The sequence below is a fragment of the Pseudochaenichthys georgianus genome, chromosome 24 (assembly GCF_902827115.2).
Source record: "Pseudochaenichthys georgianus chromosome 24, fPseGeo1.2, whole genome shotgun sequence".
NCBI classification, from domain to species: domain Eukaryota; kingdom Metazoa; phylum Chordata; class Actinopteri; order Perciformes; family Channichthyidae; genus Pseudochaenichthys; species Pseudochaenichthys georgianus.
The window spans coordinates 30620171-30635466 of NC_047526.1; the positions used below are offsets into that span (position 1 = coordinate 30620171).

Sequence of the window (15296 nt, forward strand, 5' to 3'; positions counted from 1 at the left end):
AAATATACCACAGTATGTCTGACCTTGTTGAGGAAGGCGGTGCGTTGCTCGGTCCTCTGCACTGTGTTTTGGTACAGCTGCAGTGGTTGGGTGAGTTGGTCAAACAGCAGGGGGTTTGATCCGGATCCTCCTCTGCAAGATCCTGCACCTCGCTCTCCAGCAGCATCAGGCGGCTGTGCCAGGCGTCCAGCATATCCCAGGCATGCTGCAGGAGGGACCATGTAATTATTGTTAGAAGTGTTTTATTTCACTTTATTAGAAGTAAGCAGACTGAATGTAGTCGTGTCCTGTGATTATCTGTCATTGTGTTAGTGGTCAGTTTCTTTTGCAAGCTTCCTACACTGCAGTTTCATCTTGTCTGCACACATTTACACAATAGCTAACAAAGCTAACGGTACTGTTAGAGGGTGAGTTGTGATAACTGTTCAGATAAAAAAAGAATAGTGGTATTTTATCAAATGATAAAGATTGATTTAAAAAGATACATTAAAGGTGGGGTAGGTAAGTTTGAGAAACCGGCTCGAGATCGCTAGAATTTGAAAATACACAACCGGAGAAAATCTGCCACTTCCTCAAAGAGCCCCTCCTCCAACACACACGAACGCGCACATGACCAATGAGGGCACGAGATAAGTTTGTGCCCCGATGGAAGGCTGGCAGGCAGGTAGGCGTACTTTTTACAGTATTACGGCTTCTACAGACGACATTTTTGTATGGATTTGTTGTCAAAGCACTTCAGATATTCATTGCTATCGGGATGTTAAGAGCATTCCATGGAATATAACAAAAAGTGTATCTCGAGCCGGTTTCTGAAACTTACCTACCCCACCTTTAATACACACTCAAGACATTTATGAAGAATCTGAAAACATGTTTCAGCTCTAAAATAAAACAGGTTTATATACAGTAACTTACCTTGAGCACATTCTGAGCTTCTTTGACTGTTGGACTCTTTTGCTCCAGTAACACATTCACTTTCTCCAGACTAGATCCTAACCCCGCTGCTTCTCTAGCCAGCTTACGGACTGGGTCGCTCGTCTCCATGAGCTGTGGAATGACCATGCGCACATTAAGACGTTCAGTGTTTTTGTAGGAAATAGTTCACGGGACATTAATAGCAATTAATTCCTGGTGCCATTTACCTTCTCCTCTTCTCTTTGAATCGACAGCTGAACCTTCTTGTAACCCGTCTGCTGATATCAGCCGGTATCTCAGCGTACCGGCTCTGCACACCGGCCGTGATAGACTGGAGTTTGGTTTTCTGGGAGGACAAATCCTGTCTGAGCTCCTGTGAGAGTTGAAATGCAAGAGAATACAATTCAGAAGGTCAGGAAATATAAAACATAGAGAAAGGCAGGGTCAAAAGTTAAGCTTTCCTCCAAATTTGTTTAAATAATGTTCCTGTTAAAGGTTGAATGTAAGCTTAAAGCAGCCCCTAACAAGTTAACTATGCTCTGAAAAAGTGATCAGGCATTAAAACCGTTACTGTAAGACAGTATTGAGACCAATGTCCACTTGAAAAGACCACTAATGGCCTTAAATCTAATTATGGAAGCTACATGTGGATTTGACAAAAAAGGCCTGTGAACAAAATGTACATTTCTCACCGACACTTCAAAGCAGTTCCTGACATTAAGAATTGATCTTACATACATTAAAATTGTACTTTATTTAATTTTAAGAACTGCATCCATTTCATCATAACAGACATATGCCAATTAAAATACATTGAAAGACGTTACATCTCTCTAGTTCAATATTTTTGCTCAAATTAAATGTCATATTTTTTGCTTTTGAGTCACTCAAACATCTTATACCCCAATGTCAAGCTTGCACTCCAACGCACAGAAAAAGTGTCTGACCTGTTGTCTGCTGGGATTCGAACAGTCATCCAGCGAGGGAAGAAGAGCAACATGTGTTGGGCCACCTCTCCTATCTCCTCCTGGACGCGCTCATCTCTCTTTCTCCTCTGCCGTTGCTGCAGCGACCACCAGCAGGTTTCTCTCCTTCAAGCTGTGGATACATCAAATCAAAATGTATTATATAGCCCCAAATCACAAGAAATGCCTCGAAGGGCTGTACAAAGCAAACACAAAATACAAACGTCGTAGCATAACAATTATAAAAACACAACATTATACATCAATAAGTATTGCCATGTGATAAAAGCACGTGTATCTCTGACATCAACAAGTGAGTACTATCCACATGTGTGTTGAACAAACCCCACCTCCTGACATTCTCTTGGATCTTCACCAGTGTTTTGCCCACAGGTCCAGGGCTGATGGGCACCTGGGAGCTGGATAGGCTGAGTGCGTGCTCCAGTCGGTGCTCCAGGGAGGCTAAGGCCTGCTGCTCCTGCTCCAGCCCGGTCTGGTGCATCTCCGCCTGGGCCAGGAGCTCCAGAGGCTCCTCCGCAGTGAAGTTCACAGAGGAGGAGTCAGGAACGTCAGCCTGGAGACCGGCCAAAGAGCTGCACACACTGCTCCATCTGTAGAAAATTGAATTTAATCCTCAATATATTATATATATATATCCTATACGTAGTTTGGGTTTGTTTTGCAGCAATAACTCAATGTTGTCTAAGAAAAATATTGAAAGGCACTTAAAATAGTAAACCTTTTCTAAGTGAAGTGGGAATGTTGAGACGGGCTCTAATAGAAAGTTTCATTTATGTAAGCGCGCCACATGAAAAACATGTTGAATTTCACTTTCATTTATATTAAGGTGCATTAGGTCATGTTAGTATACAAATGCTTCAAAATAAAAACGTCGTAGCTAGAACTCACACTTGTAGTAATGTCCTTCCATTCCTCTCCTTTCTGTTCTGTGTGCGCCATGAGGAGGCCGACCTCACGGCGTAATGACACCCAGTGCCTCCAGAGGGCGCCAAGCTCGCCGTCCTTTCCCACTCCACAGCCCTGCATCGGACAGCCGGCTCTCAGCTCTTCTATCTTCCCTGCCAGGCTGCGGAGACCTTCCATCAAGAGCTGTGCGTAGGGATGAAATGAAGTGACGATGTAAAAAGGCTGGGTGGCAAGGGGTGCTATTATAGCTAATGGAAAATAGTCCGCTTTTTTGGTATTGCTGGTATTTGGTCATAAAAGTGCTGTATTTTGAAATGTTATATGTTGTAAATCTATGTAGTGCGAGGTTTGAGACGATCCACTATGTAGACAAATATAATTATACAACTGCATCAAACCTACCTTTGCTTCTCTTTGTTGGGCCACACATTTGTCATATGACGTGACTTGTTCTGCAGCACATTCTGAAAGCTTGGCTCCGAATCCTGAGAGGCGCTGACGTATGTCTTCATGGCACTTTCTGTGGCTCAGCTGTCTAATTTCACACCTGTGAGAAAAGTGTCTTTAAGTTGTTTTACTTAGAAAAACGGAGACGTAATGACACACTTCTACGAATCAAGAGCATTACCTCTGCAAGGACTCCAGCCTGAGCTGAGCTTGGGCCTCCAGTATGGCTCGTCCCACCAACAGCTGACTGAGGATGTAGATGTGGAGCTGCTCCGTCTTGGGGCGGGACAGGCAGGGCTGTTGGGGCACCAGCTCCACAAGGTGGCAGATGTGAGCCTGAAATCCGTCCTCCAGAGCCTCCAGAGCCTGGTGAGTCTGCCGTTGCTCCTCAGTGCAGTCCAGAAAGCCTCCAGGAGCCGATAGGAAAGTGGCCTCTGCATTATGAAGGAAGCCTATTGCTCCCTGTGCCGCCCACTGGTAATCTTTCAAGGATTCTCTCGCCTGGCATAAACTCTCCTGTCGGATACATGGCACACGATCAAGCACAGTTTAGAGAAACAAAAACACAAAAGTATGATTTTCAATGGATGCAAGCTTACCATTCTTAAGTGGCACTCTTGCATGGCTGCCTCCCGAAGAGAGTACAGTTCCGTGTAGCTCTTCAGGTTCACTTTTTTCTTTCCGCCCCAGGCCTCCCAACACCCTCACCCCAGACTCCATATTCCTCCAAATAATCCAGTTCCTTCTGAGTGCAATATCTATGGCTTTCTCATCTGGAGTTACCGGTTCGGCTCGCTGCGACTCGTCCCGCGTCGTCAGGAAGAGCTCTATCAAGGCGGGAAGCTCGGAGGAGAACCGCAGCCCTGGCAGAAGCTTGGCCTCGAGGTTTTCGATATCACCGGCGACCGAATGCTCCCAGGAGACCAACGTGTCCACGGTGCTGCGGATCCTCTGCTTCTCTGAATCAGACTCAGACGGGTACAACTCCGGAGCTACGGCCTCCAGCTGGTCGGCCGCTTCCTGACACTGCGTCTTCACCAGGGGAAGTTCAACCAAGAGTGTCTGGCAGAGTCTGACCCTCTCACCCACACTGATCGTCTTATCTTTGGCACGCTGGATTTGCTCCTCGGCGATGTCCCTGGACTCCTCCATTTGCCTCCTGAGGTGCAGATATTTGTCTTGCTCAATGGCATTAATACTGAGAGCTTTGCACCGGTCTTGCAGTTCGCCAACGGTGCACAGCAGCGAACATCTCCTGGCCTCCTGACAGTGCTGCAGCTCCTGTACTTGACACTGATGCTCCATTAGCATGTGCTTCAAATGTGCGCATGTCGTAAGGGTTTCCTGCGTCAAAGGGAATCGTTGCTGCTCCAAATCTGTGGATATCTGCTTTAAGCTAGCCTGGATAGTTGACAGCTCTTCATCCGAAGTGGTTCGCTCGTGAATCAGCTCTTCTAGTTCCCAGCAGGCTGCCTTTCATGGGCTAGCAATCCCTCTAACTCCGTGCGGAGTCCTGACATCCTGTTGGCGAGGTAGCGGCTCTCTCCTGGACTCAACCCGACAGCGATGTCCCCGTAACTGTCGGCCATTACTTCTACGTCTTTAAGTTGGCTCTCTATCTCCACTGTGGCTAGTGTATGACTTGTCAGCTTGCTCTCCAGCTTCCTGATGTCGGCTTTTGAAACATTCTCAACCTGGGTGCAGGAGTCTCTTTCGGCATGTGTTTGTGCTAGCCAGGCTTCCATGCTAGCGAGCTGGCTCAACAGTTTCTCCCTCTCCTGCAGACTCTTCTTCATGGTGTCGAGAACATGATCCAAGCTGTCAGCGATGGCTTCATAGAGGTCTTCTATCGTCTTTAACTCTTGGTCACTTTCGTCCTTTTCCTTATCAGAGAGTGTCTCTTTAATCTGCTCCACTTCCACCTGCATCTTGGACCTTCGGAACCAAATATCAGTCTGAAATTTCTTCATCTCGACAATCTGAATACGGGCCTCCTCGGGGAAAAGGGCTAACTTCTTCCCGATGGAGATGTGGTTTTCTGCCTGCTTGGCCCCAATGATCAAGTCTTGTAGTTGCTTGCTGATTTTAGCGGAGGAAACGTCGCCACTGCTGGTTGAGGAAGTGCCAAGCTTGCTTTTGGTGACACTTAGCAAAGACCCTAGTTCCTGAAGACTACGTTTGATTTCATCCTTCTCTTTCTGACCCAGAGAGAAATGGACGAGAGCGTCTGCCTGGTACTGTAAGTGCACATAAAGCTGGTTGTACAGTTTGAGGTCTGTTGTCAGGCAAACAACTTCTAAAGCGCTTTTGTTGTCATGGCTTTGAAAGCTGGATTCCCCAAGCGCTTCCAGCTTGGCTTTGAGCTGTTCGGCCTCTTGTAATACAAGCGAGGACTGCGAGGTGGAGCTTGAGGCATGTTGAAGAGCTCTTTGGATGCTTCCTTCTAAAAGCTTCCATTCCTCCTGGACATCTCCGAGCTGGGCTGAAAGAGCACCCGAACTCTCGGCGTCGCTCAAATGGACCGAAAATTGTCTACTCAACTGGAGGAGCTCTTCCATTATGTCTCTTTTCTTCACCATGGTTTGAAGCAGGGCGTTGAGTCTGTCCGCTTGAAGGGCACTGCTACCCAGAGAGCCTCTGAAGGGACAAAACACAACAAAAGAAAATGTATTGTAAGCGGTACACAAACAAACAGGATTGGATGCAGAGTTAATGCTCACTTGTACATCAAACAATTACTCACAAGGCCATCTTGTCCTTCTCAGCTGCTACAACCTCCAGGAAAGCTCTGGCGATCCTCATCTGCCTGTGGTACTGTTGGACCTGGTCCAGCTGAGCGGCTTTGACCTGCACTGTGGCCGAGGCGTCGAGCAGGGCAGCGCTCCACTGCCCCTCCACTCTTTTCAGGGCTTCTGGGTCGCACATACCCGCACTGCGCATGCTTTTCATCGTAGCAACTTGCTCCTGCACACGGCACCTGTAGTCCTACAGCGGAGAGAACAGACATCAGATAAGATCACGTGATTCTTTATCTAGAAATAAACGAGGAAAAGGGCTTAACAGACGTGCCATACCTCTGCCTCCTGCAGCTGTTTGGTCATCGTGTGGACATCGAGTCGTGCTGGTTGATAGCGGCATGCCAGGACCTTTTGAACAGTTCGTACCAGTCGGATCTCTGGCTCACCAGGAGAGGACTTCAGGTACCAATTCAAATCAATGTGTGGGTCGCGCTATGATCACAAACAGGAAATATTTGGCAAGTTATTCACGAAGAAAAAGTGTAAAACAATGTATGCTAGTTAATCTACAGAATATTTTCATGATTGATTTTGATTTTATGGTGTAGAAAACGTTATAATCCATGTATGTATACATCTAACCAATCCTCATATATGAAAACTGTAACTAGGACATGTTTTGTGTTATAGCTTTGAAAGTCATTCAAATGATAATAAAAGTCATATATTTTCTGTTTCCAGCTTAGATTGTTTGATTTACTTTAAGTTCTCTCTTTTTAAGGTTATACTTGTCATCTAAAATTAAACACTATCACACTTGGCATCAAAAAACGAGTCAACCTGTGTTAGTGTAAGGGAGAGACTGTGTATCCCGTACTGACTGTGTATTTTGTGAGTAATTATTCCCACTTATGACCCTGCAGGAAGTTATTGTAGCTCGTTGGTCCATCCTGTGGACCTTCGAGTCAGAAGCATCAAGGGAATATACACAATCATCCATCATAACACTGCCGCTCTTATCTGTCCCCTGTTTCACAGATAACACTTCTTGGCCTGTCTGGACACTTTTGATTTGCAGCTATGTTGAAAATCAGAAACTCAAATGCTTAAAAACTAAATGAGGAATTTCATTGTTATGCTTATTACAGGTAATGTGTGCAACTACAGGAAACACACCAGTGCCGCTAACCTAACAAAATAACCTGTTTTTCACACAAACTTCTAAAACCAAATCAATTCAGATATATTTTATATACCGTACTTTTCGGACTATAAGCCGCAACTTTTTTCCCCATTTTTTTTGTACAGCTAACGGCCACTAGGGAACCTCCTAAATCTATGGATTTTAGAGGTCAAATTAACCACCTTTAACTCTATGGCAGGGGTGTCAAACTTAAGGCCCGGGGGCCAAATCCGGCCCGCCACTTCATTGTATGTGGCCCACAAGAGCTCGCAAAGAATATAACACACGTTTATTATAAGGTTACATGCCGCTATACAGGAGCACGTTGCCCATAAACTACATGTGCCCACAATGCATCTCATTTTGTGAAGATGTGCACCGAAGAGACTTTGCAATTACTTGTCTTCTGCTTTCAGACGTAGTTAATAATGAATTATTACCCTATCCAATAATAATCCAATGCAGAGGAAATATTGTTAAATAATACATTATTTTATATATATTATATATATATTTATCTATGTAATTTATATAGTATTAAAGTTTACCACCGGCCCTTTGAGTGCAACCATAATTCTAATGTGGCCCGCGATGATATTGAGTTTGACACCCCTGCTCTATGGGCTCTATGACCGGTCCGCGCACCGCCACCTTTAAGCGGCGGGCTCCAGCGGGAAAAGCTGGAGGCCGGAAAAGAGTGAGACAGGTAGCGCGCCAAAGTAAAAGTGGAACCGAGAGACAGAACGAGAGCAAGGCAGACGGACAATTTAGCTGCTGCGGCTTATATGCAGGTGCACTTTATAGTCCGAAAAGTACGGTACACATAAGATCTGACTCAACAAATCACTTTATTGACAGACAGTTTGAGCAACATAACAAGCCTCCAGTAGCTGTAACTCGGAGACGTGTGCAACAAGCCGTGACAAAAAGGAAAAGAAAAAAAGTGAATACTCACGTTTATTATGTTGCTTTTTTCCACCAAGCTCTGGGTCTCTGACAAAACATCCTGCAAGGTGGACTTGGGTTTGAAGGACTCTGGTGATTTCACCTGTCGCCCCCCCCAGCTGTCCTCTCAGGCTCCATGCTGTCCTCCATCTGCAGCTATGACCACAGAAGACAGTGTCTCATGTTAGCCCCCTGCTTCCATGTGTTTGTCCGCAGTGGTAAATATTACAATGTAGCTCGGCGAGTCAGTGCAGTTAACAGAAGAATGTGCCTGGGTGGGAGCAGTCTGCCCCGAGGGAGGATCACCAAGTTTTCCTCCCCTGTTTCTCTAAAGATACAAGTGATATTTTAGGAACTCTGATAGACAGGAACGGGCTACGAAACACGACACAAGCAGCACGGTATCTACAACGGGGAGGTGTCCTGGGAAATACTTTAGGCATGACCACAGTGTGTCTGAGAGGAGGGTTCAGGTAGAGCGGGAGGAGGATTTGATTTGCTCAGGGGAAAAGAGCAAAAGGTATAAATGTGATACCGTCTGCTTCTCAAAAGCAGTGTCAATATTTAGGTGAATATGACCAATGTACCAACTGTTAGTTGACGTTCATGGAGGTACAAATTATGAAAATATGTACTTTAATATTTCCGGTTAAATCTTGAGCAATGTTAATATCAAGTCAATCGTATTTATTTAGAATTGGATAATCAGCAGAATAAATGAAGAATAAGTGAACTCAAATTATTGGTATTATTTTAAATGTATATTTTATTGTAACTGTGCTCTGAATCCTGATCACTTAATAGGGAAGCGTGAGACTGCTGTTCAAACACCCCATTGCAATAAATCTAATCAGCAGTGAAATTAGGGAAACTAAATGTATGGTTTCTTAATAACAAATGTTTGGGGGAATATTTTAGGACCCTCAACATCGATCCTGGAGGAAAGAAATGTCTGTTCTTTCAAAGGGAAGGGTCCCTGCCATTACGCACAATAATGACAGGATGTCCCTCTGAGAAATTCCTTTGAGCACTTTGGCTTGAGGTTACCGAACTGTCTCTGCAGATATCGAGTGCCCACTATCAATCAGCAGGGGGGGGGGAATACTCGAGAATTATACAAATTGAATAATCACATTCATACACCTGTGATTCATCAGGATTTATCACACAGACTAATGTGTACTTGTATGTGGGAGGGGTTAAAACAACCATTAGCTGCTGCGTTGATAAAGCTGCGGTCATGGAAAGCCGCTGTAATCGCCCTCACGTGATAATGTGCGCTACACAGGTTTCGTGGCTCGTAAAAAACGTTGAATATGACATCTACCTGTCCCCGTGTCCCCTCTGTGTCCTCCAGCGATGCCGGTACCTTCCATCCACTTCCTTCAAACAGCAGCCTCGCTTTGCATCGTCTTCTTGGCACTTCCAAAGCTTTGGCCTGGGGTAGTTCAGGTTTCGTCTCTCCCCCCGTGTTCCCTCCCTCTTCCCCCTCACACCGTCCTGTACCTGTGCTCTGAGCAGTGTCAGCAGCAGTCAGCTGTTTCGTGTCTGCAGCAGGCGCTTGCGTGTCAGGCAAGGCTTCTCCCTCCACCGCGGACGAGACTGAGTTCATTGTTTGCTTCTCGACGAGACACAATGTTGTCATGTCTTCTTGTTTCACATCCGGACATGTTGTTTCTGCTGCATGTGCACCTGTGAGCTCACATTCAGTCACAACACCGCATGATTTGGAGGGACTCAACACCTCATGTTGCATGAATGGATTGGCTTGTGACTTTCCTTTGCATGATACTTTGGCACCTTTAGAGTCCTCCCTTTCCTTTAACACGATTGGGGTCAGGGTGTCCTCCACTTGAGGCTCAATTAATGCATGTCTCTTTAGATAATGGATGTTCAAGTCTGTCTCATCTAATGTTGAAGAGACTCTGGATTTATTCTCAAGAGTACTTGACATGTGTACGTTGTCCGGTGGCTGGAAGTCAGGCATCTCCATGTCCAGCACTATGGTAAACACTTTCTTCTGTGTCACACCTAACTGCGTCTCGTGTGCTTGAGCATCTGTAACCGACTGTGCTGCTAGATGTTCAGACTGAGGGGTAGAAAGGGGGAAGTGGTCCAGTTCTGTCGCTTGGGATCCAACTAGAGTTGTGACACAGTGTGTTGATTTGATTTCTTCCGAAGTGTCTTTGCCAATAGCTGGACATTGTGAGTCCTGGGTTAAGATAGTCTGCAATGGTTCAATGTTCTCTTGGCGAGTTAAAGTCTTGTTGTGAGCAGGAAGTGAGTTTTCTGTGAGCAGTGCCAGTTTTTCTCTGATGCTGCTGTCTAGCGCCCTCTGGTGGTTGTGCAGGTTGCTGATTTCCTGTGAGAGGCTGGCCCGGGCCTCAGCTGTAGACATGGCTGGAATGGTGTCCTTGAGTGTTGCAATTTGTGAAAGGTATTTTTCTACGTCGGTTACTTCATGTAACAAAGCCTAAAAAATGACAGATAAACACAGATAAATAGACATACAATACAGATGGCTTAATGTTGGGAAACCCTCAATCATCTTCACATTGTTCATTGTTTTAATACCTAAAGAATGTGAAATAAAAAATGTAGCTTGTTCGTCATTCACAAAGTCAGGTGACTTAATGGACCTCACCTCCAGAGCCGGTGCATCAGTGATCAGAGCAGCGGAGCTTTCTTTCTGAGCTTGACAGGCGGACATCTTGTCCTGCAGGGATGTCAGTTTATGATTGACAGCCTGCAGGGACTGGCCAAGCTGTTCCTCATTACAAACAACTTCCTCGAGGCGGGGACACACACCCTGTGGACATTTAAGACACACCAAGCGTCACTCAGAGGGCGTGTATACTGTGTAAGATTTCAGAGACTTTCTACAACGAATCAGAAGTCTCCGTTCATTGACCCGACCTGACATGTTCCAAATGTGTTCATTTCAATTGATTTCAAAGTTAATTTTAGCACAAAAAAGTGAAGATTGGTTGAATATTAGTTTCATACAACTGGATTTTTAAGGTTTGCATTCTAATGCCACTCTGATCAATTATCTACAATATGATATTATATGATAACTGTTAAAACACAATCACAATGATCTGCGTGTTGATGAATATCTATTTTGATTTATCCAAACTAATCCATCATTACAAAACCTGTTTACCAACGACACATGGGCACTCCTTATTAAAGAAGTGTAAACAAATGTGAAAGTAAATAAACCACAGAACACTGCCACACCCTCTGTATAACAATACGCACTGCTATAACAAATGCCACTTAAAAACTATCGTACTTTTCGGACTATAAGCCGCGACTTTTCCCCCCATTTCTTTTGTACAGCTAACGGCCACTAGGGGACCTCCTAAATCTATGGATTTTAAAGGTAAAATTAACCACCTTTAACCCTATGGGCTCTACGACCGGTCCGCGCCCGCCACCTTTAAGCGGCGGGCTACAGCAGGAAAAGCTGGAGGCCGGAAAAGAGTGAGACAGGTAGCGCGCCAAAGTAAAAGTGGAACCGAGAGACAGAACGAGAGCAAGACAGACGGACAATTTAGCTGCTGCGGCTTATATGCAGGTGCGCTTTATAGTCCGAAAAGTACGGTACATGAAAACAAAGATAGTTAAGATAACATAATAAGTTTTGCCTTTTTGTAGAATGTCCAAAAAATGGGGCACCTCAGTCTGTAATAATGTAATAATATGTTCTTATTGGATGAAACTTTACCGGACTCTTGGTGGAGAGGTTTTCACCAAGCGGAGAATCAACAGTTCCTCTCAGATCTCCATCGGAGGGTTGAGTGGACTTCAGAGGAGTCTGAAAGTCCTCCCTGCTCAGAGAGCTCTGCTCCTCCGTGGAGCCCTGAAGGAAGTTGTGGTATTGATGGAGCAGTCTCCTGCTCTGCTCCACCACAGCACACTGCTGAAGGTTGCTGCTCTGCAAGGAGGACACGAGCTGATTGAGCTCCTCTGTCCTCACCCTGCAGGGAAAACAGTGCAGAGTTGATGCTCAGTTATTATTAGAGGGGGAAACCTTATCATGTGGAATCAGAAAACAAAGCTTACCTTTGTTGAAGCGCTTCCTCCTGCAGGACACTTAGATCCTCGTCTTTCGCTGCTTTTTCCTCAGCGCCCTCCAACCACTGTCGTATATGCTCACTCTCCCTTTGCAGCCTAGAACACACACACCGTGTAAATGCAGGCATTCACATGACACAGACTCACATGTGCTGTAACCATGAGAAGTGGTACCGCCACAGACTCGTACAACACAAGTTGAGTTTCTAAAATACGTCTGGTTAGAGTGTAAGAATTGGCCATATATCAAAATATCCTCGTTAGCTACTATGTCTGGTTTTGATTTCGTTGTGTCTTGATACAAATTCACGATAAACACATTTCAAAATACAGTTATGTAACCAAGTAGCTTTAGACAAAGCTTTACACCACATGAAGGTTACCTGTCCAGATCCTGGATATTCCTCACAGTCTGCTCTTCCGCCTCAGAGAAGAGCTGCTGGGTGTTTCTGACTCTCTCCTGCAGCTGCACCCCGTCTGCAGACAGACTCTGCAGAATGACCGGACTCGCTATGGAGGCCATAACATTCAGATCCTCCTGCACACTCTCCGCCTGCTCGTCCTGCGCCTGGAGCTCAAACAGCAGATCCTGTAGAGAAACATAAGATATTGATGGTGATAAGCATTTTAAAAGCTATTAAGTCTACTAAAAAGCTAGCGTTGTACTCCACTATGTGTAGATCAGTGTTTCTCAAACTTTTTCATACCAAGGACCACTTAACCAACACAAAAACACTCGCGGACCACCTAACTCCAAAAATATCCAAAGACACATCGTTTTTCTAGAACAGATTACAAATCGCCTGCAAATGGTACAAACAAGTGGAAACATGTGTGATGAAGGTGTTGCGCTGGGCTATATCATACAATTACAATTTAAACTTAAGCTTGCTCCATTGTGGAGATATTCCCGCGAGAGTGCGGAAAACTTTTATTTATTTATGTATTTCAAATGTGAAATGTTACCAATATACTCACGGACCACTAGGGGGCGCTCACGGGCCACCAGTGGTCCGCGGACCACACTTTGAGAAGCACTGGTGTAGATTCATAATGGCATAGCTTTCTTAAATAGTTTTGATTTTATACATAGTAACTTTTTTTTTTAAATGACATACATTGTTCAAGTGGGTAGTACACTTATCAACACATACAAACTTCTTTAACCTTAAGTTTGGCGAGGACCGCTGCTACATCTGCACCGGTGAGAGTGAGCAGGGAGTGCTGGATGTTCTGGAGGGCGCTGAAGCACTCTGCCATCCTGACGGTGATTTGTCCCTTGGCAGCCACCATCTGCCTGTAAACGTCCTCCGCTTCAGAAACAAGCTCCTGCAGCTGCTCTGTCTTCTTCCTCATCTGCGTCTCCACCACCTACCGGAGACAAAGAGAAACAATCGAGAGACGTGTTCGAACTCGATCCGATCAACTGTGTCTGTAAGCATTATATCAGAAGCTGTACCTGAAGCTCCAGAGGGGGCTCTGTGCTTTGAAGCAGGGCCTGAATCTCCGTGGCTCTTTGGTGGAAATGCTCCATATTCTCCTCTTGGGTCACAATCTCATTCTGGAGACAGTCAGGGGGAGAAGATCAATGTTTGAAGCAAACAAGGAGTCTTGCTAATAATTGGGTCCAAACCTGAGTATTACAGAACGAATAAGGGACGCCGTCTACCTGCAAGGCACTGATGTCTTCTTCTGTCTGAAAGGACGGACACTCGGCAAATGCTGCTAGTTTATTAGCCGTCCACCTCTCCACCTCCTCCCCCAGCTGCAGGACCCCATCCCACAGAGTCAAGCCCCGAGGCAGGCTTTCCAGGTGGGAATCTGTTCTCTCTGATATCTGCAAGAATTGTATTTGAAATGAATGCTAGCACCGATCTTACAACACACAACCCGACTCAACAGAAGACCTTAGACATTCAATAATTGCAATGAATGATGGCAAACAGTCTACTAGGACGCTTTACTTTACACATGAGAGCAGCAGCAGATAAAACAGTGCGGGACAAACTATTTGTGTAGTCAATCTTGCTTTAATAACAGGACATCAAATAATGAATAATCTGCAAGAGAATTGAAAGATGATTCTGTGATGGATCATTTTGAAAATCATAATTTAACATCAGCCTTTCAAAAAACGAAAAGTCACTGGAACTCACATCCAGCCAGCGGTCCATGAGAGCATCCGCTTCGTCCTCAAATGGGATCATGGTGCATTCTGGGATCTGACGCAGATGAGTGTGAAGCTGCCTGCAGACGCTGCGGACCTCCTCTATACCGTCCCCCAGGCCGATCAGCTCTGATTTAGTGTCCTGGACCTGAGACACCACACACACACACACACACACACACACACACACACACACACACACACACATATAAAACACACACACACACAGGGTCAGGGTTAGGGTCAGGGTCAGGGTTAGGAAGAACCAGAGCCACGAAACATCTATCTTGATTTCACTTTATTTGCACGTTAGGTTTCAATGCAAATGGAACAGGGGTATACCTTAGTGTGTAGTCTCTGCAGGTTCTCCCTCCCCATGTAGGACGCTTGCTCACTGATGGTGCTCTCCGCCCTCTGCAGTTTCCCGCTCAGATCCCCACGGATGCTCTGAAACCTCTTCAGCAGCTCTGTGAGCGTGTGACACTGCTCCAGCCTGCACGGGACAACACAACACACACATTCAACCAACTCAGATAAAGCTTGATAATAATAATAATGCATTTTATTTATAGAGAGTCAGTTTTTACTCAGTATTTCTGAGTAAAAAATCACTAAAACATCATTAAAACAACACACTTAAAATATATAAAACACAACATGTTTTGATTTGTGCTTTGAACATGGACGAGGACGAGGCTCTGATATGTAACTGAACCACAGAGGACTGAACCTCCCCCTTACCGCTCAGTCACAGCTGTTGAGGCCTCCTCCCAGAGCTCCTCGGCCTCTCTGGCCTGACTCACATCAGAGACGCCTGACTGTGAGGATTCCTCTCGGATGTGCCGCAGCTCAGCGAGGTGGCCAGCAAGTCCACTTTCCAGCTCTGTCAAAGCACGAGTCCTGCAGGGAGTTACAACATTATTATT

At 45.4% G+C, this 15296-nt stretch overlaps 1 protein-coding gene and 1 long non-coding RNA gene across 2 annotated transcripts in view; both read right to left on the reverse strand.

Moving 5' to 3' along the window:
- Positions 1 to 15296, reverse strand: part of syne2a (spectrin repeat containing, nuclear envelope 2a) — a 125998-nt gene that overhangs the window by 74371 nt on the left and 36331 nt on the right. The window contains 21 exon segments of the mRNA XM_071201925.1: positions 24 to 77; positions 2790 to 2990; positions 3210 to 3354; positions 3436 to 3770; positions 4038 to 4413; positions 4773 to 5891; positions 5998 to 6239; positions 6329 to 6484; positions 8023 to 8065; positions 8224 to 8276; positions 9448 to 10593; positions 10765 to 10929; positions 11854 to 12106; positions 12192 to 12299; positions 12587 to 12792; positions 13371 to 13574; positions 13663 to 13764; positions 13873 to 14040; positions 14360 to 14518; positions 14713 to 14863; positions 15112 to 15270. Coding sequence (XP_071058026.1) covers positions 24 to 77; positions 2790 to 2990; positions 3210 to 3354; positions 3436 to 3770; positions 4038 to 4413; positions 4773 to 5891; positions 5998 to 6239; positions 6329 to 6484; positions 8023 to 8065; positions 8224 to 8276; positions 9448 to 10593; positions 10765 to 10929; positions 11854 to 12106; positions 12192 to 12299; positions 12587 to 12792; positions 13371 to 13574; positions 13663 to 13764; positions 13873 to 14040; positions 14360 to 14518; positions 14713 to 14863; positions 15112 to 15270 — 5545 coding nt within the window.
- Positions 120 to 1174, reverse strand: LOC117439541 (uncharacterized). The gene is made up of 3 exons (XR_004551167.2): positions 1143 to 1174; positions 916 to 1047; positions 120 to 205 (listed from the first exon to the last, which is right to left on the reverse strand). It is a non-coding gene; the product is annotated as an uncharacterized lncRNA (long non-coding RNA).